At 35.9% G+C, this 21,698-nt stretch overlaps 4 protein-coding genes across 4 annotated transcripts; 3 read left to right on the top strand and 1 right to left on the bottom strand.

The window, feature by feature from the left end:
• The first annotated feature begins 249 nt into the window (after positions 1 to 249).
• On the top strand, positions 250 to 4,552 carry LOC114517672 (probable ATP-dependent RNA helicase DHX37). Its single transcript, XM_028537460.1, has 2 exons — positions 250 to 3,333; positions 3,832 to 4,552. Exons 1-2 carry the CDS (start codon positions 297 to 299, stop codon positions 4,314 to 4,316), a joined length of 3,522 nt encoding a protein of 1,173 aa, XP_028393261.1. The 5' UTR covers positions 250 to 296; the 3' UTR covers positions 4,317 to 4,552.
• A 198-nt stretch (positions 4,553 to 4,750) lies between these two features.
• LOC114517661 (centromere protein P-like) lies at positions 4,751 to 6,325 on the bottom strand. The gene is made up of 2 exons (XM_028537449.1): positions 5,777 to 6,325; positions 4,751 to 5,587 (listed from the first exon to the last, which is right to left on the bottom strand). Exons 1-2 carry the CDS (start codon positions 6,282 to 6,284, stop codon positions 5,106 to 5,108), a joined length of 990 nt encoding a protein of 329 aa, XP_028393250.1. The 5' UTR covers positions 6,285 to 6,325; the 3' UTR covers positions 4,751 to 5,105.
• Positions 6,326 to 6,488: 163 nt separating this feature from the next.
• Positions 6,489 to 9,652, top strand: LOC114516442 (hydroxysteroid dehydrogenase-like protein 2). The gene is made up of 9 exons (XM_028535924.1): positions 6,489 to 6,589; positions 6,911 to 7,074; positions 7,249 to 7,417; positions 7,557 to 7,601; positions 7,811 to 7,914; positions 7,994 to 8,095; positions 8,173 to 8,370; positions 8,690 to 8,923; positions 9,397 to 9,652. The coding sequence occupies exons 1-9, from the start codon at positions 6,576 to 6,578 to the stop codon at positions 9,591 to 9,593; spliced, it is 1,227 nt and encodes a 408-aa protein (XP_028391725.1). The 5' UTR covers positions 6,489 to 6,575; the 3' UTR covers positions 9,594 to 9,652.
• Positions 9,653 to 11,575: 1,923 nt separating this feature from the next.
• Positions 11,576 to 21,493, top strand: LOC114518763 (zinc transporter ZIP14-like). The gene is made up of 10 exons (XM_028538756.1): positions 11,576 to 11,951; positions 14,000 to 14,266; positions 14,960 to 15,391; positions 15,697 to 15,886; positions 16,810 to 16,973; positions 17,730 to 17,864; positions 17,997 to 18,104; positions 20,002 to 20,233; positions 20,530 to 20,717; positions 21,068 to 21,493. Exons 1-10 carry the CDS (start codon positions 11,871 to 11,873, stop codon positions 21,203 to 21,205), a joined length of 1,935 nt encoding a protein of 644 aa, XP_028394557.1. The 5' UTR covers positions 11,576 to 11,870; the 3' UTR covers positions 21,206 to 21,493.
• Positions 21,494 to 21,698: the final 205 nt, after the last annotated feature.

Raw genomic sequence — 21,698 nt, 5'->3', positions numbered from 1 at the left:
AAGGCGGAAAATATCTCTTTTGTAAAGGTTCGAAGTTAACAAATTCATACGACCACCACTTTATTTAAATACTTTTAATTCTGTACTTTTATTTCACATGTTTTACTAACACAAGTTAATTTTTTGTATGCTGTAAAACTATGGACGGTAAAATATAAATATAAATGGTAGAAATTCTGTTGTTTTTGCATGTGGAAGCCTCAACAGCCCGCGATTTTTTTGTACATACCAACATTGCAACATGGCTGACCGACGCAACATGTGTTTTTATGGCTTGTAAAGTGCAGGTTTGAAACATGGGACGACTGCGTAAACGCCACAACTGGAAGGCACGCATAGGTGAAGATAATAGTAGTGAAAGAGGACTTAAAAACCAGGCAAACAATTTGGATTATGTACAGGGTTCCGCTGCTTCCGCAGGCAATGAAGATGATCGTGTTTATGGAACAGCGCTAACCGGCAGTAATACTTTGGCTTTGCCATCCAAGAAATCAAATAAGGGAAGAAGGGATCTGCATCCACCAACAGAGAGAAAACGTCTGAGTAAAAAGGCAAGAAAACGCCTGGAAAAAATTGTTGAATCAAAAAAGAAAAAATCAAAGCGGGCTGATGTTTTGAATCTTTTGGCACAGTCCTCGGTTAGTGAGCTTGAGATCTCCCAATATAACTCAGTAAGTAGAATGGGGCAAGTAAATAAAAGTGAGTTGAAAAGAGGATTATCAGGTGAAGATCAAGATCATGAAATACAGTCTTTAGTAAAAAGAGGAAGAAAGAAAGGAAAGAAAGAAAGACTGAGAATGAAAATGAAAAAAATAGAAGTAATAAAGGGTGTTGAAGTGGAAGATTGCTCTGAAGAAAGTGATGACGATGATGATGATGATGATGATCAAGATGATAATGATGGTAGAATACCAGATAAAGAACGTGGACAGAAAGATGAAATGGAAGAAAAGAAAGACGAAAAGGTGAAAGTTGTTGAAAATGAAAGTAATAAGAAGAACTCTTCAAGCAACACTTCATGCAAAGTGAAAGAAGCCAATGAACAATCAGCATCATTAAAAAGAGAAATGTCTGCAGAAAGTACAGAGAGCACATTGCAAAAATCTACAATAGCAAATATTTTGAAGGAAGATGCAATAAAAGCAACACCAACAGTCTTTGTTGAAGTTAACCGTGATCCAGACATACAAACAGCTCGGCTACAACTACCTATTCTGGGGGAAGAACAGGCAGTTATGGAAGCTATTAAAGAAAATGAAATTATTCTTTTGGTTGGTGAGACAGGTAGTGGAAAAACAACACAGGTCCCTCAATTCCTGTATGAGGCTGGTTACACTCACAAGGGAACAATTGGCATCACTGAACCAAGAAGAGTTGCTGCTGTTAATATGTCGGAGAGAGTAGCATTTGAAATGTCATTACCAAAAAGTAAAGTTTCATACCAAATTCGATATGAAGGTAACACAACATCAGAAACATGTGTGAAGTTCATGACTGATGGTGTGCTCTTGAGAGAAGTGGAGAAAGACTTTCTACTCTCAAATTATTCTGTCATTGTCATCGATGAAGCTCATGAAAGAAGTGTCTACACTGATATTCTTATTGGTTTATTGTCAAGGATTGTTCTCCTAAGAAAGAAACATGGGAACATTTTAAAACTCATCATAATGTCCGCAACACTTAGAGTAGATGACTTCACCAACAACATGAACTTGTTTAGTCCTACCCCACCTGTAGTCAAAGTTGAAGCTCGGCAGTTTCCTGTGACCATTCATTTCAGTAAGCGAACACCAACTGATTATGTGAATGAGGCTTTCCGTAAGGTTGTTAAAATTCATAAGACACTTCCCAATGGTGGTATCCTTGTATTTCTCACAGGACAAAATGAAATCCATTCCTTGTGTAGGAAATTACAGAACCGCTTTCCTTTCAAGAAGAACTTGGCAGTATCTTCAGCGCAGGTGAAAACAAATGATAAGAAAGTTGGAATCAACCTGGACAATTACTCCATGTCTAACAAGACCATAGTGATTGACAGAGAGATGGAAGATGAAGATGCTGAAGAATCACTAGTTGATAATAGTTCACTAAGTGAGTCTGAGGAAGAACTTGGTTCTCCAAGTTTTGATGATAAAGAGTTATCACCAATGTATGTTTTACCTTTGTATTCATTACTATCCAATGAAAAGCAAAGAAAAGTGTTTGAATCTCCTCCTGAAGGTGTGAGGTATTGTGTTGTTGCCACAAATGTTGCTGAAACCTCACTTACTATTCCAAACATGAAATATGTTGTTGATGCAGGAATGGTGAAGAGAAGATACTATGACAAAACAACAGGAGTATCATCTTTCAGGATAACTTGGACATCTAAAGCATCTGCCAATCAAAGAGCTGGGAGAGCAGGCCGGATTGGCCCTGGACATTGTTATCGCCTGTATTCGTCTGCTGTATTCAATAACGATTTTGAAGAGTTCACACAACCTGATATCCTAAGAAGACCCGTTGATGATCTTGTTTTGCAAATGAAAGCGATCAACATTGATAAAGTTGCCAACTTTCCCTTTCCTACACCACCAGAGAGCAACGTTCTTCAAACAGCTGAGAAGTTGCTTATCAACCTTGGAGCATTAACACCAAAGAAGACGAGGAAAGGTGTTCTTACTTCAGTCATCACATCTCTTGGTCGAACCATGACGAAATTTCCTGTATCCCCACGTTATGCGAAGATGCTTTGCTTGGGACACCAGAATCAATGTCTGGAGTTCGTCATTGTCATCGTGGCTGCGCTCACTGTGCATGAGATATTTTCATCTGGTCCCTACGAAGGTGAAGACAGAAATGAGAGACTAAGTAACATTACAAAGCTTAGACGAAGATGGGCAGGTGACGGAGTATCACAGTTACTTGGTGATTTCATGGTTATGTTACGTGCAGTTGGCGCTGCAGAGTTTTCTGGTTGTTCTGCAAAGTTTTGTCAGTCCAGTGGTCTACGACACAAAGCCATGCTCGAAGTACGCAAACTAAGAGTCCAGTTAACGAATGCGGTCAATGGAGTGAATCCAGATGCCAAGCTGTGTGTTGATCCCAAGATGAAACCACCATCACCATCCCAGACGAAGATATTAAGACAGATCATTTTGTCCTGTTTTGGCGAGAATGTTGCCCGCCGTATGTCATCTGAACGATGTGCTGAACAAGGAATAAAGAATGGCTACGAGTGTCATTTGACTGAAGAACCTGTATTCATCCACCCAACCTCTGCCTTATTCACTATTTTACCAGAATTTATTTTGTTTCAAGAAATAATAGAAACAACTAAGCTTTATGTAAAAGGTAAGAAATTTACAGATTTCTCTTTTATAGACCTTCATAAGTATGTAAAGTCTGCCTTTTTAAGTGTATACTTTATTTACCCTTATTAAGTCCAATATTTCAATTTACTAATCAAAAACATGCTTTATCCACCAATTTTGTCACGACCTATAAATTTACAGAGTTGATATAAGGGAATACAAAATGTTCTCGTTTCTCTTCTTTCTGTGCCGTGGCCGTCTGACCATTTAATCTTTTTCTTTAAATTAGTGTTTTCAGTCAGCAACACCAAAATGCTAGTGCCGTAGTAGCTATATCTTCTGTTAAAAACGACTAAATAATAAAGCCGCATTTGATAAATTTCATAATTTCTCCAAACGTGACAACACCTTTAATTCTGAGGGCAACGAGTTGTTGTCCGCATTTGTTTCAGACTCGCGTGGATTCAGAATTTTTAAAGTGTTCTTATATAGGAAATATATAATATTTTCTAAAAAAGACTTTATACGTTTCATGCAGGTGTAGCTGTCGTTGAACCAGAATGGTTCGCTTTGTTAATTCCCCAACATTGCACCTTTTCCAAACCTTTGAAAGACCCTAGTCCGAGATATGACCAGGATGAAGGAATTGTGAAATGTCACATGAATGTCTCATTTGGAGCTAGAGTTTGGTGTTTGCCTGCACAGGAGTTAGAGTATCAAAAATGTTCGGAGAGGTATAAATGGTTCGCTCGTTTTCTCCTGGAAGGTCATGTCGTTTCAAAGTTAGCTACTTTCAGTCAAAATCTCTTAGCATTGCCCTCGACTATGGTCAAGACTTGGTCAAAGTTACAACCTCGAACCGAAGCTCTATTGAGAGAACTTGTGAACAACGATGTTGATTGTAGGGCTAGTTTACTAGCAATGTGGAAGAAAGAGAAAGATTATTTGTTGAAGGCATATTTAGGATGGATACCGGAATCTAAACATGATGATGTCAAGAAGATATGGCCTCCCGTGAAATAATAAGTAATGGAGATGGCAAAATCACAAAACTTTTTATTGCCACCTTTCTTACGTATGGCTTAGGGTAGAAAAGGACTTTTTATGAAAAACGACAATTACTACGTTATAACTGTCTACTTTGCCACAGAGGAGAGATGTACTCCATCTCTTCTCTGTGACTTTGCTATAATGTTAATTTTGAAGTTAAATTTCAGAATAAATTAAAAGCACAACGTGGAACTTTATGTAAACTCGATTATAGTGTCACATATACTACACCACTTAATAAGTCTTTCATTGAACTTTTTACTACATGATTGCAATTTGTGACAAACTTTTTTCAGGAAAAGAATTGTATGGAGATATTTGAGGGCAAACAGTCGAGGGGTTTGTGGCATCACCCCCACTGGTTGCCACATCTTCCTTTCTAAGGTCACTGTCCTAATGTGCTGTAATTGAACTGGTTTAAATAATACTGCCCTTGACAACATAAGAATTTAAAAAACCTAATAAACACTGTATATCAGTTATATTTGTCAGGGAAGTAAAATTTGTAATCACTATTTTAAAGATAATGTCTTACTTCCTTGACAATTATATTTGATATACAGTTGTTTTGGCAGATTTTAAAATTTTTATGTTAAGGGCAGTAGATCTTTACATAAATCCCCCATATGTTCTCAAAATACTATGATTATAAGTTGAATAAAAACATATGCTATACTATACAATTACAAAGTTTAAAACTAAATATACAGTGCTAAATATATTATCAGTTTTACATCCATAACTTTTATAGATTTTATGGACTTATTTTGCTACAATAAGTAGAACTGCTTCTATTGATTTTTCAATTCCAAGATTTTTCAACAAATGCAGAAATTTTGAACGCATCCTTTTAAAAATATCTTTGTTGTCGAGTTGTTCAGAAAGGATGCAAGACTGCAGGTCAAAATAGGGTTTAACATCTCCTCTCTGTGATACTAGAATTTTCCAAACAACATTCATTCGAAGCCCTGGATGTTCTTGATTACAAACAGTCATGACAGAATCATCTCGTAAGGGATTGTAGGTAGCTATTTCAGGGTATCTATTTTGAAAATGACTGAATGTCTTTAAACGATCCCGTTTCCATTTTGCATAGTTCTGCAGAGTGACAAAAAATTGTTGAAGCTGTTTCTCTTCCTGGACATATTTTAAGAAATCTTTCATATTCAAATTGGAAGTCTCATTTTTAATCTCAACATCCAGGGTAACTACTTGAGGCAGATTCAAACAGCAATTCAGATTATCTAGAAAAATATATTTCAAAAAGCATTCACTTAGTTTTTTTGCTCCCAATCTTTATGCAATAAAAAAAAAACATTTGATTGCTAATATGTTTTTGACCTAGCTAGGTAAGATAATATAAACTTGGCATTAACTCGCCCATCCAAGTCAATAATCATTGTTGTATAAAACATAAAATCATAATAAAATACCTGATGAAGCATCACGTCTATCATCTTGCACGATGTTTTCTTTCACCAAAAATGTAGTTTCAAACTCAATGCCACGACAGCTTCCATGAACACTATGTCTTCTCACACAAACGTCTCCTTTTTCCTCTTCAACTTCCAAAGAAATGTCATGAACATACAATCCTGTGAACTTTTCTAAACGTTTAATGTCTATTTCCCCATCTCCGTTCAATTTTCCTTTGATATCAAGTTCTTCGAATGAAGCTCGTTTTTCCTTTGAAACTTTCCTTACCAATTTAGCAAGAATGTCATTAAGATGAAGGGTTGAAAATGACTGTTTGTCCTCCTTCAAAGCTTCATCCAACTTGGATACTTCAGCCCTTAGTTTCTTTATCTCCGCTCGATACCAAGGTTTAGTGTAGGTTATGTTCGAGCAAAGATCATCGCTCCATCGATCACAGTATAATTTATGTTTATCACTCGTGCTAAATGTTGCAGGCGTACTCGAAGATACAACATTTCCTTCCATTTTCCATCTCAACTACACCACAACAAACAAATCGAAATGAATCATATTCTTCGATTTCTTCCCGCCAAAAAAATATATCCACATTTACCCACCTCTGGATACTACCATCCCTTTTCACACTGAATTATCCACGCAATCTACGATGAAGTTACCACCCCCAGGGATCGAAAAACCCGGAACTTTTCTCTATGTTATTTTCGCCGGGAACAAGACTTCATTGACCTTTGCTTCCATATTATATAACCATCGTTTTTCTCGCTGTAAGCTCATTTCTCTGATAATTTTACAACCATGCTCAATACCGGGTAAGTTAAGCATTACTTGCGTTTTATATTCTAAAAATGTTTCATACATACAGGAAATTATATAAATTCATAACGTTATTGTTATTGACGTGTTATTATAAAACACACCAGTGTTTAATAGAGAAGGGAGGGCCGAGGGGGTAATAATGCGGTGTAGGAGGTGAAACACCCCTCTCATCGGTGAGTCAAAAAATGGAGATAAAGACGAATAACGTTTATTTTTAAACTTATTTCCTGCCCTTGCTGGTCCACATAAGGTGGCATGAAAAATAAATTTCTATACAGCTTACCACTAGAACATTATCCACTTGCATGTATTAGTAAACTTGCTGGAAAAACAATCTTCATCAGTGGAGCAAGTCGTGGCATTGGTAAAGCAATTGCTTTGAAAGCGGCGAAAGATGGAGCGAATATTGTAATAGCAGCAAAAACTGCACAAGCACATCCTAAACTTCCTGGAACTATTTACACTGCGGCAAAGGAAGGTAATCATAATTCTTATCCCTAGTTTGTCTGCAGCTTGGTTATATAGGTGTAATAATATATGAGGAATGGCAGCTACACATCATTGTGTATACTTTTCCTTTTCTACAAATGTTCAAGTTAGTTGACAATTTAAACTGCAAACTATAACTCTGTGTTTTCATTTCTTTGTGCAGTTGAGGAAGCTGGTGGACAGTGCTTGCCATGTGTGGTTGATATCCGAGATGAGTCAGCTGTGAAGACTGCTGTAGAAAGTGCTGTGGAAAAATTTGGTGGAATTGATGTTCTTGTAAACAATGCTAGTGCCATCAGTCTAACTGGTACTTTAGTTACACCAATGAAAAGGTTAATCACGGTTAATTTCCCATTACACTAATTATATAGCTGTTTGATTATGACTGAAAACTTGTCATGCTGCAGGCATGCTATCATAAACTTTATTTATCAACCAGTGAACTCATTTCAGCTCTTTGAAATATTCTAGATATGATTTAATGAATAATGTCAATGCTAGAGGAACATTCTTATGGTAAATATTTTGAATTTAAACATTAATAAAGTTAAGTTTTTTAAGGGTGTGGATTGAATACTTTATTAATCTGTAGGTGCTTGTAATCTGCTTAGGGTAGCTAGAGCCCTCTAGCTACCAGTATAGTAATTTTACTACCACCATATCAGCTGCACTGCAATCCAATTGAAGTTTATGTTAAAAACTATATTTTTGCTCTGATTATATAGTTCCCAAGCATGTATCCCATATTTAAAGCAGGCAAAAAATCCACATATTCTCAACATAAGTCCACCACTCAACATGAATCCTATGTGGTTCAAAGGCCATGTTGGTAAGGAAATAAATTTCAATTTGTTAAAGATGCTAGGTAAAATAATTGTCAATTCCATAGTCATTTTCTTCAAATTTAGCATATACAATGGCTAAATATGGTATGTCCATGTGTGTCTTGGGCATGGCAGAAGAATTTAAAGATGATGGTATTGCTGTAAATGCATTATGGCCTAAAACAGGTGAATGGGTTGTCAAGCAAGAACTAGATTTTCATCTTTCATCAGCATAATACCTTTAATTCTAAACTAAATTTTAGCAATCGAGACAGCTGCAATGGAGATGCTTGGTGGTGGTGAGACATTAAAACATTGTCGTAAGGTAGAAATAATGAGTGATGCTGCTTATGTCATATTAACAAGAGATAGTAAATCAAGGACAGGAGAGTTCTTGATTGATGAAGATGTTTTACGCGAAGTTGGAGTAAAAGAGTTTGAACAGTATGCATGTGTCCCAGGTACAAATATTACGTAATCGTTTTCTCTTCCAAATCATCTTAGAAAATAATTTTCTGATCGGTATTGACTGTGATGTCGTTTTCTCAGTAATTTTAAGAATTATAAGGACACTAAGTTAATCAAATTAGCATGAGAAATTATAAGAATGTGACTATATATCACAAAATTACGTAAGGTTCCAATATACACAGTATTGGAGTATATTTTTCAATTAGTTGGGATCAAAATGATTGAATTCCGAAAGTTCCAAAGGAAGATCGTATTGCTTTCTATATTTTCCTTGAAGTTGTGTTGAGTTTCAGCATGCTCTTCTTTCAGGGGCTGATTTGCTTCCAGACTTTTTCCTGGATGCGGAAGACGTGACTGCGGAAGATATTGATAGATTTAAACAGAAAAAGATCGTTCAGCAAGGAGGAAATGATGAATTACATTCGCTGTTTGTAAAAATTAAAGGATTTTGCAGTGAAGATGCTGTTTCTAGTACCCAAGCTATGTATCAGTTCAATATCAATGATCACGGGGTTTGGTACCTGGATCTCAAGACTGGTTCAGGTAATAATTAATCTTAAATGGTTCAAAAAATTATTTTGAGCGCACTTGATGACAAATTTAAATGGGTAAAATTACATCTGCATGATCACTGCGTGGTCAACTCGAGATTATTTTGCTAGCACCATGCAGTTATTCTAACAGTCGTTTCATTGGGTCAACGAGATACTGTTTTTCGAAATACGTTCTATCTGGATACATCGATAATTTTCTCTTCCGTTCAATCCAATCCAATTAATTTACTACTTTTACCAGAGTTAAAGCAGAGAAGATAATTACAATAAATTCCGTAACATTAGTTTATATTAGTGTCAAGGAAGCTAAGGAAATTAATAAATAAGGCTTTTGTGAAATAAGGCAAATGCAAGTGTCGGACCCAAGCTAAAGATGGACGGATGGACGAACGGACGGACTTCAGCTTGTATGTTCATAATGTTCTGGACTGTTAAGATAATTTTCTTTATATTGTGTTGTAGGAGATGCTGGTCAAGGTGATCCAGCTTCAACTGCTGACGTGACCTTTTCTCTCGACAAAGAAAATTTTGTGGGAATGTTTACTGGAAAACTGAAACCTACGGCGGCGTTCATGCAAGGAAAACTCAAAATAAAAGGAGATATGATGAAAGCTATGAAACTGGAAAGTTTAATGAGTCACATGAAGTCAAAATTATAGTTCTTTTACTGATGTATTAAATGATATCGGAAAAATGTAACATATTTTTTGTTTATTCATGTACTAGTGCTTGATTTTTACTGTATTACCTTGTACGAGATCAGGAAAAATATGAGTAATTTGAGCTTGTCAATGGTTCTGCCAAAAAATCGGTTGGCAGATGAACTAATACCTATACCTTGTGTTATATCACGTTCATCAATTCTGTTTAAGAATTAAAATGTTTATCTTAAATAATGAATTATTTTAATATGAAGACCATTCTTAACCCAACAGATTTAACACTTTCAGTCTCTTCCCTTATTTAATCATTCATATATTTCATGTCGAAAAAGACCCTTTCCCTAAAGTTTGCAAGCGGAGCGGATTTTCCTGCGAGTTCTCCTGCCGAAGTAGAAAATCCCACCCTCCGCGCCCGAGAGCCATCATCCTTCGCATGGTGTTTCTATTTCAACCAGTATTTAAATATCATGCGTTGTTGAATGATTGACGTAACAATGCTTTCCGATATGGTTTCCAGCTTTTTGTTTAAAAATAAAACTTATTTCATATTTCGAGTGTGCATGCTATGGGGGGTCCTGCGATAAGAGTGTTCGCAATATTCGTATATGTTAGTTGAACACCTAAAATATATGTAAATCGCTTTGTATATTTCTGGTGGTAACTTTTCAATATAGTCTATATTATAACACCATAGCTGCTCTGGGAGTTTAGCTTTGGGCAAAAAAAGTTACAAATCATGCATAGCAAAACTCCGCTGCTGAAAATTGTTAAGAAGAAACATGTATTTGACGATGACAATAATAGTATATTATATATAGAGGAATATAAAATCAACTTTTTAAGTTAGACCTTGATATACACTTGAAATGTACTTCAAACAAAGTCTCATTACTATGGCTACCAATATCCTTCGTCATGCCACTTCATTTCTAACTTTACATTTAATTTAAAAACGTGCAGCTTGCATGCATGGACCCGCTGGCAAACATTTTTACAACATTATTTTTTATGTTCTGGATCATGACCTTTTATGGATAAAATAATTTTGCATGAAATTAAACTGACTAGTATGATACAGGAAATTCACCGTCATTTACAAAATCCCATATCAAGGTGCATGTCTCGACATTTTTTGGAAACTGTTAACAACATGTAAGACTGAATATGGCATGCAGAATTCATTTGAGATTATATGGACGTTCTTGCCAGGGACTTCCCCGTGTCAATTCAGTTCACAATGAAATATGTGCCTTTGTAAAAAAAATGACGGATAAATATTCGTTATGGTCGAGGGCGAGGCATAAGTTTGCTCACACTCACTTGAAGAAGATTGAAGTGAGGTTTTCTTGTAAATAGAATATCTATTATAGTATAGAGAAATAAAATAGTTATACGATACATAGTGTGAAATATATGCATGGGTGAAGATCGTTTGTGAGAAAACCGAGCACGAGGATGAAACTGACATGAAAATTCACTTTCGTCGGTGCGCGTGATCATGACCTCTTCCAACGACTTCGCTGCAAATACAAGGATGTTGATATGTCAATAGAGTTTATAGTTGCACAAACGTTAGATTCTCTCTTCAATTTTCTGTTATTGTAAAAGTCTGACTGTTTGCAATGGATAATGCCATACTAGGTGCTCAAAAAAGGCCTACATTCTTTCAAATACTGCTTATGATCCTTTTATAATCGCAACGATTCACTCACTCACGAAAGAATAAAAAAGTCAACATGTCCTAGATGAGTGGTGGGCTGAAAAATATCTGGTTTTATGACCGCAAACAATCGATATTCGCATATTATAGGACCATATGATAATTGTGACGTAAACAATCGCATTTTAGTATATACTCTGTTGGTTTTTGCTCCAGATGTGCTTCTTCTCCTTTTATGGACGTAGAATGTTATGGTGTTAATATCATTATTTAAAGCAATGATTTCTTGTGAACATTCCTATTTGACAATGGCCTTTCTCAATGTTGTGTCTCTGTTGGTAGTGTTTTCCCTATTTTTTGTAATTCAGACTCAGGCAGTTCCTTCCAATGGAGAAAATGTGACAACTGATGGTAATATAACGCATCTATCCAGGAACGATAACCAGGAAAGTAACAACTATACAATCTCTCCTACAACGGTTATAATTACTACAACGAAAGCTCATACTGACCCCAATACCACATCTCGTAATCAACATAAACTCGACAGAAGGAAAAGTGACTACGGCGCAACTTACAATACAATTTTGAAAACGTTAGCACTGGAACATGGAATGAAGTTGGAAAATCTGGATGCTGTATTGCAGAAATTGGGAGTGAAAGATTGTTCAAGGCATTCTCGGCACGATCATAAGGTAAACGCAATATCAAAAACAAAACAGAATTTCAAGTCGCTAAATAATTGCTTTCTTGCGTTCATCTTTTTTGTACAGTACCACTATTAATGCTGCAGTTATGCCATTTTTCGTTTGATCACGCTGGGTTTTTAAAATGTATGTTATAGGAAATTTTCGCTTTACTTCCAAAAAATCTTGTTATATACTAGCGCGGTCGTTATTCTGGGCGTTATTCTTTTGTTTTTTTCCCAATGATTTGTGGTATAGAATGAATTCAGAGTTTAGACAATCTGTAGGATTGTACAGAAAAGAAGCGAATAGGATTTCATGAATTTGACCTAACCCACGCACTGCATGACACACTAGCTCTATTACTGAAAGCACTCCTGTATAATAATGGACAAGACCGAGCGGTCTAAGCCTATATTCTGCTATAGCCAATAACGAAATATAAATCAGTTACAATTTGGTCGGCATTCATTTTTGTGCTCCGTTCATATATAATACTTCTTGTTGTGATGTTTAAACTAATTGGTTTCAAATCATTTTTTCATTCAGACCATGCGCGGAAAGTACCTACAAATGGCTAGTTTTATTTCTTGTCATTCACTTGCACGTGAATCACTTTATCTTAACCTTTATAATTATCAGTCTATATTGTTAAAATGAATTCATGTCTATACGCTTGATTCATGCTTACAAACAAGCGATTGCCGGCAGTTGCATTGACTGCTTTCAATGTTGTTTGAAATAGCCGTCTTAGCAAGAAGAATTTAATGGAAACCTTGTGGCATACGTTCATTCACCATTGCATGTAGTTATATCATGCATGGATAATAAAATCACGTCTTTTAACTATCCACGGTTATATGTAGCTATGTTTTTTTGTGACTGTGTCACATTTGTTATAGTATATTGAATGGCGGGATGAATGCCTCGTATGGCCCTTCGAGTCTCCTAGTCACCTTCGCCTTTCTTACGTCGTTTAGAAAAGGTTCGATAAATCATCGAAATCAAAATCAAAGTGCATGATTATTTGCGGGACCCATGCAGTAAGGCAGTGTTAGAATGTTTAGCTTATCCATTCAAATAGTCTGCATGCAGGGGCAGTGGCTGTATAAATTAAACTATCTCCATTGTAAAACTCCGTGATAAAACTCTGATTTTGAGTCAAATCTCACGATTCTGATTTGTCAATCTTGTCACTGACTATAGTGAAAGATTAACTGCACCTTTTTATACAATCGGTTCCAGAACTGTTTTCTAGAAGTTATGTTACGAATCTAAAAAGTGTAGATTAACTACAATGTCAATGTCTCGTGCATGCCAAACAGTTGAAGTTCAAACAAAAAACATTCCAAGTACTGCTTGTGTTCTTAACCTACAATAGACATGCTCACCCTCAATTATTGAATATATAGTTCGCAAAATGCTATCCACTTGTGCAATATCCATAATATAAATTCCTTATTGGAGGTATTGTGCAATCCCACATGTCGGAGCAATATTCGCTAATCGTATGATGGAGGTTGTTTAGCAACTCGGGTACTAGGTATGTGATAATAGGAATCCTTCAGGACGCCGTGGATTGTTATGAGTCAGGTGACCATGGTAAAAAGAAGACTAAACTAGCAATTACACTCAGTCTGCATGTCATGATATCAGCTCATGATGGTACAACCGTAATCGATCTCAAGTCGTTTTAAACTTGCATGTGTTCAAACTCCAACTTTCATTCTATGAGTGCAAACTCTGGTTCAAACGTTTTCCCACCGTTCTGTTCTAATGCTTAATGCCATATTGCAATTTTTTAATTCGCTGATTTTTGTTGCGTTGAGTCTTCATCGCGCATGCATTTAATTAACTCTTTTAAAAATTTGAAACGGCAAACATTTTAAATTGTTCTCCTGATGCAAAACAGTCCATAGAATAAAATGATATAGAATTGACTTTTCAGTGCACTTTTTAAATGATGTACTTGTCCATTATATAGCAGCAATACAAAATTTAGAAAGATTTAAACCGCTTTAGAAAGATTTATTTATCTATCTATATTTTGTTTTTAGTGTATCACAGTCGAATCCTTACGCGAAATTTACAATATAAAACGAAACACTACAATCAACGAACATGAATTCGCCGAGATGTCGACAATGTTACTCTACTCCATACTCTCGACAAGAACTGACATTCCAAGAATACTGACGAAGAAAGTTGATCTGTATGAAGAATTGCAGAATATTTATTCCAAGAATGGAATATGTGAACAAATTTTGGATCAGATTTTAAAAGATCTGAATCAGTCAGTTGGAAATGAACTGGATAAACAACAGGTAGGATGGTAAACGTCGCTGTCATATTATTATACTATTTTAGGCTAAAATTATTGCTGAAATTTGCGATTACCTCTTTGCGAAAGATACGACCAAAAACTAGTAAAAATCTAAATATTCTCAGGCTATGTGCACACGAGCGTCGTTTTCAAGCGTTTTCAAAATCGTTTTTGTCCATTTTATTGTTTTGACGCTCTGTCCACACGTTCCAAGGAAAAATATGCTTTATCTTATAAGTTAGCTTCAACTTCTATTGTAAATTGACGGTGTTTCAAACCGTTTTGGCATGAAAACGAAAATGAAAACGCTCGAAAACGTTACCGTGTGCACATATTCTCAGCCTTGCCCGATATGCCTGGTATTCAGATGCCTGGCTTTCCTCAATAACAGGTTTAATTGGTCCGGCCGAATTTTTCGCACATGACTCCCGCTGTACTCCCGCTACGTTCGCCTATCATAAAGCAACTACCAAATATATACAACATATCAAATTGCTCACATTGTATAAAAAGAAATAGAACCTGAATTCATACGAAAAATTGTAAGCGTACCTTTAAACAAAAGAAATATACTTCATGCGACATGCAGTATTCGAAATCCGGTTATTTATATCTGAAATGAATCTTATGCCTTAAAAAGGTTTTAGTTGTGAGGTGTCATCAACAGGACCTTTTCCTTTTGCAATTTTTTTAGTGTTTCTCTGCAAACGATCTCTTACAAGAACTCAACATCTCCGGCGAAGCAGACATTGGTAAAGCAATGATTCCTGAGTTGAGCATGATTATCATCTCAAAACTTCTCCAACGACAATGTATTGAAGTGCGATATCAAAATCCCCTCCCTTGCTCTTCATACTTTGTAAACCACTTATTTGAAGAGTACGCAAAAAATGACATTATTAACAAGGAAAACGTGCAAAAATTGATGAAAAATCTTAAAATTGGAAAACACGAGGAAAATAGCGACAAAGTTAGCACAACAATGAAAGCACCAGAGGATAAATTAGCTCGTAGAAAAAGGCAGATTGTTGAAAGTTCTCCTCATCGGTCTCGTCTACCAAGGTTGGCATCTCTACCTGATGCGGGCAGCACAGATACTGCAATGGATACAAATATTTATGAGAAGGTATGCAGTATATATGTATATTATCTAATGGATGTGAAAACTATAAGAGTTTCTTTTTACCATTTTCATGATCCTTGCAATTCTGAAACCACAATGATCAACAAAATTTGGTATTTGGATGATATTAGGAGTGGGAAAAAGTAGTTGAGTAACCACTTAAATACCGAGTGTGAGATTGAAAGACATGGGCCAATCACCACACGCTATTTCACTATACAGGCCTGCATACCTAACCTGACATTATAACAGATCCATGTAAACCAGCTTCGTGCCCCACTAAGTATGTTTTGCTTTAACTATTTCAGTGCTATTCTGCAGAGGAGTTGTTTTCGATCTATCATGTAGAAGAAAATGATGGATTTAAGAGGGAAGGTTTTGAGAGTTTATCTGTAGCTCTTCTTGATCAAATAGAAAGCGGCGTTTGTGATTCTGATACTGATGATGAAGATCTTGATGAAAAGGAGGATAGCAGGAAGAAACCAGATGATATGTTAGGTATAAAATATTGTTTCGATCGAATTGCTTTTCCAGAAGATGTTGATCAATCACAGCCGTAGTTTAATTGCGCACTCACAGAGTCGTAAATAGTTCATGGTACATACACCATCCCCATTAGCACCACATATCTCTTTGAATGACCGTTAACTGCATGTTTTATTTAATTCTTCTATCCCCGTTGTCTTAATCAACATCCAAAAAACCCATGGCATTAAAATTACAGCCAACGTTTGCTGAGCTGAAACTGACTGACATAAGTGGTTCTACTGCATGATAATTACATCACAGTGGTGCTAACCATATAGACGTACGTACTAGCCTTGAACTGTTTGGGAGGGAGGCAGGCGAATGATTTGAGAAAAAAGTACGAGACGTGACTTACGAGTACAATTGCAAATATTCAATTTATCACAAAATCTATTTAAGCAAAAATTGCCCAAATTTTGGTAAAATTCGATAAAAATTCCCGCAACGTTCGCATCAAATGTAGTAAATATATACAACTACCTAAAATAGACAAAAACATGCACTTTCTGAAATTTCGACATAAGGGTTTTCATCAGGAGAGTCTGGAGAGATAGCACGTCGGAGGCCCTTAGGCCGAAACGTCGAGAAGTATTTTTGTCTATTTTAGGAAGTTGTTTTACCACATTTGATTCGAAGTCGTTTGAAGACGTTGCCACGCCGCTCAGTCTCTGGTTATATTGCCATATTTGCACCCATATTGAAGCAGTTAAAATAGAAGCTTCCGTTTCGTTCCAAAGACGAGATAGAAGTTTATTCTTGATATTTTTAAAAGCGCAATATCAGTTGCAAGTTACACTGACAGATGAAATCGCTAAACATCATAATATATATGAACTATAGTTAAAGCTAACATGCATGGATTTTAATTCAAATTTTGTGAATATTAATTTTAGTGTGGGGTTTTGGTCTAACAGCCGTCTCTGCAGTCAGTCTTATATCACTTTTCATGATTATTCCATTGTTGAGAACAACATTCTACAGAAAGTCTCTGGTGTTTTTGATTGCTCTGGCTATTGGGACCTTGGTTGGGGATTCAATGTTTCATCTCTTGCCTCGGGTACGTTTGTTCGTAAAAATATGTCGTCAAGTAGTGCAAATTTGATTATATGTCCAATTTATATTCAATTAGTACGTACCCAATATGAAGACATGTTCTTTAAGGTTTTCTTTAATGTTTCTGTTGTCGACCTTATCCCGCGCAGTGAGTTTTCTTTCTCTTAAACAAGCCAAATCTCTCACGCCAAAAAGATAAAGCTTAAATAAACTTAACTCGATGTCGTGTTCACAACAAATATCCTAATTGTTTATTAATGAAGTTGTTTAGGGGCTTAATAAACAACGCTTCCAGTTTTCAATAGATTATTGTAATTCATTGTTTTTACCAACCAACGAATTAGGCCCAGGTTAAGCGTTGCATTTTAGTCGCGTCGAATGCAATTCAAACAATAGATAATGAGATGGTAATGAGCTTAATGAGCTTTATCATCTCATTTTATTATGTTTTAATTGCATTCGACGCGACCAAAACGCGACGTATAACCTAGGCCCAAGAAATTTTCTCATGTCGGCATGTTGTACCCATACTATACCCAATATAGAAAGTCCGCATGGAAAACGAAAATTATTGAAATCACCTGTTGTTAAAATTTTAACACTCTAGAACACTAGGCCAGGTTAAACGTCGCATTTTCGCGCCGAATGCAATTTAAACAAAACATAATGAGATGAGAATAAGTGAACAAGTCGCTTTTTCACTGAAAATTGAATTGTAATATAGCTTAATAATGTCACAATATTATCATCTTTGTTTTAGGCAACTGGTTTCAGCTATGCAGAAAAGGATAAGGATTATTACTGGAGGTTTTTTTCCATGCTTGGTGGAATTTATGGATTCTTTTTATTTGAGACTACCGCTCATCTTCTTCTTAGACAAACGCATACCGTCGAGGTAATGGTTTTACACAAACCATAAAATCGTCTTGTTTAACCCCCCCAAACACCCCCTCACCCCCTCTTCGTCCTATACCCATTTTAAGCAGCAAAAAACTGAAACTACTTCTGAAAAATCTATTTCGTAAAGATTACACCAAAGAACAAGAAGTACATTGAGAAAAATACCGTGATTCCTAAAACAGACGACAAGAACCAAAACAAGGTGGATCTATCATCAATAGTTGTGGCTAATAAGGTGAGAATCCCGACCATGTTAAATGTTCGACTATGTTAAAAATAAAGAAATAACAAGTTTACTTTGCTATATCACACCATGTTGTCATCATCATGTTGTTCATCATCACCTCTCTCTTTTGTTGTTGACAAAAAGTGCGTGTCACAATAGTAGCTACAGTAAATCACCAGCGTATATGCATCTGCATTCGAGTATCTTCTGTGTGTGTCAGTCTGGATCAAAAACACAAACGTTTTAAAACTTTTCTTCCCTCACACCGTAATGTCTTGTTTTTCCAAAAGAAGATCAGGCAATTAAATGTTGCGTTACTTGTGACCAGACTTGTTTCCCAGAAATAAAGAGCCATTTTTACCTCCTGACTGCAACTTGAGAACGATGTTAAAGATATTCCAGTCATGATAATCGTCAGAAAAGAACATACCAAAAACGAACCAACTGCGAGGATGCACGCTGATGTATTTTTTACCTGTGTTAAGAACCTTTTTGCATTTTTAGACCCGCCAGCTGGAACTACTACATTTCGTTGTTTTGTTTTCGCGATTTTTAACAACTTGTAGTTCAAAACCAACATTAGCACCGTAACAAATAATAATGAGACAATTGTTAAAACAGAGTCGTATGTCTCACTCTGTTCGTAATATCCCAAAATTATTAGAATGACAAAACCGAACTGAGTTAATAAAAGAGCAGTTAATATTCTTTGCTTCGTCACTGCTCTCGCGTGAAAAAATGGAAACGTTAAAGCGAGGTAACGTTCAACATTCATCCCCAATAATGCAATGAATGAATTTGAATATAGAAATAATCGAATATAAGGCGTGAGTTGCTTAATAAGATACTGGTTAAAATCTTTCCTCAACCATCCTAGAGAATGAAGTATGAGTATTGGATGATTAAAACCAGACACAGCGAGATCATAACAGGATAGAACAAAAACCAAAAAGTAACACGTTTTCTTTCGAAGTAATGCCGACGACAAAAAGCTGATTATAACCATAGAATTGAGAAATATTCCACTTAACGTGAATATGGCGTTGAAAATACATAGGAAAATCACGTTGGTTAAGATATACTGATCCATCCTGCATATAAAAGATAAACTGAATGTTAAAAAAATATTGAATTGTGCGACATATTATCAAAACATGCACACAACATGCTGTACTCCGCCGTTCCTTGTGAAAATATATTTGTGTATATATTTTACAGCAAATATCTGAAACAAAAGTACACACACCTGCCATAAATCAACTTAAGCTAAGCATTAATTTATATGAAAAAGGGCTTCAATTGGTGCGGTGAGCAAGAATACGGGTTTACCCGTTATTAGATATTTTATGTTAATTTTCAATTTGGAGAGTCTAACGCCTGTATTCTAAAAGCTCACTCACACTCAAACTTATTGAGTAGGAGATCTTAATCTTCTCATAAAGTTTCAATAGCGGTATTTCCTGCCGAGTAAGGGCTTGATTTTCAGTGATTTACGTTGTATCTTTCATCTATTCAGAAAAAACTTTCTCATTCATCAGCATTAACGAAATTTATATGTCACACTCAATGAGTATGAGTGTGAGTGAGCTTTTTGAATACAGGCGTAAGTGTCAAAACAAGGGGTGACAAGACGCCACTGCCTTTATTCAATTTTATTTATTCCTTCCTTGGTAATTCACTTTATTTATTCAATAAACACGATCCGGTTTGCATTTCCATCCTGGCGCGTCTACGCCATTAGAAACTCTCAAAAATTATAGAAATTAGAAATGATTATTATATTATTATATCATTCATAATCACAATACATTTGAATCATTAATTATATCATTCATAATCATAATTCATTTATATCATTAATAATACCATTCATAAGGCTTTATAAACGTTATGATTTATGAATTAGATGACTGAGAAAGAAGCAGAACCGAAATTCTCAAATGGCAATCAATTTGACATGGAGGAAAACTTCGATGACGAGAAGCATATTGCACCCATGGCTTGGACAGTTATCATCGGAGATACATTGCATAATATTGCAGATGGCATTGCTATTGGTGTTGCATTCAGTGATAGTATTGTTACTGGAGTTGGCACTTCAATTGCTGTTTTATGCCATGAAGTTCCTCATGAACTGGGTTAGTGCGTTCACGGTATATTTGCCTGTATTCAAGGTGATCGCGAGGAAGAGTTGATATCGCCATTCTGGGGTCGTAGCTATAGAATTAGTTAAGAAATTATTCAACCCGCCTGTAAAAATTCTTTAGCGCTTCTATCGATCTGTCAGTAAAATGTTATCACATACTATATGATGCAACCTCGAACCCATCCGGGCTTTTTTTTTGCATATGATATAACTTATTCAAATACCTTTTGAAATACGAAGTTCCTTTTTTAAAATATTAATTACGCAAATCTTCTATTTCTATTTCAGGTGATTTTGTTGTGTTGCTGTCTGCTGGAATGAGTGTACGTCAGGCTGTTATTGCAAACTTTGTCTCTTCATGTTTCTGTTTTATGGGACTGGTATTTGGTAAGTTGATTGGACAAATTGAAGATGTCAATTTGTGGATTCTTGGTGTCACTGGAGGATTCTTCCTTTATATTGCACTAACAAACAAGGTCAGTAAAAGTAACTATTTGTGGAATTTGGTATGCATATATATACAGTATCATTTTTCATGGTAATTTTGTATCAGTGTACTGAATGAATAACTATGTTGGAGTGCTATAGACAATAGAGTGCTTTCGCAAATATTGAAATTTCTTTCAAAGATTCAATCTTTATATCCCACTCCCCGCGTAGTTTGAGCTGACTTTTGCAAATTAGTGTGATCCAAAGCCGGTTTGCCACTACAGCCGCCTGTATCGTAGCGAGGTGTAGCATAATATATATTATTGTTTAATTTTCTAATGAACTACTATCTATATGAATACAAAAAGTATAGCTTGGAAATGTATTATGGTTTTAGTTGCCAGAACTGATGCACGTCACCGAGCAAAGTGACCAATCCAAGATCACGTTATTCCTTTTACAAAACATCGGTGTTATCGTTGGCTTTGTTGGGATGTTCTTTTTGGCATATTACAAGAAAGACATCAATATTTAGCAGTATTCGCTCTAAAGTAATTATGTAAAATTGCTTTCCTCATCAGGGGAGCTCGAATTGCAGAATCATAGTATAAAGCATATTGTTGCCTGTTAACTCAGATTAGTTGCTAATCTTCTTTACGACTTTATCGGACCTTGTCGAGATGTTTGCTCAATTCTGTACGTGCGTGAGAGATCAGTATTGCGCCGAGGAGAGGCTGCTACACCCTGCCCCTGATACGTCCAAATAGCGTGTGGAGAAAATCAACCAATATTCTATAAATATATATCAATTGTAATTGCTTCTTGTGCGTAATATATTGTTCTGATGTCAACAATCTCAAATATTCTATGTCTAAATCATTTATTCTACTTAATGCATTAATATACGGTACGCACGAAGATTCGGCGAGAGGTGCAGACACCGCTTTTAATCGACGGTTGCTTTAAAAAAATTTTGTAGTTCACGGATTAATAACAGTCTTTGAGCACCTTTAACGATATTTGTGGCT

The sequence above is a fragment of the Dendronephthya gigantea genome, unplaced genomic scaffold, assembly GCF_004324835.1.
Source record: "Dendronephthya gigantea isolate DGI-Jeju-01 unplaced genomic scaffold, DenGig_1.0 000000F, whole genome shotgun sequence".
NCBI classification, from domain to species: domain Eukaryota; kingdom Metazoa; phylum Cnidaria; class Anthozoa; order Malacalcyonacea; family Nephtheidae; genus Dendronephthya; species Dendronephthya gigantea.
The sequence above is the reverse complement of the archived record's forward strand: the minus strand, read 5'-3'. Positions and strand labels throughout refer to the sequence as shown.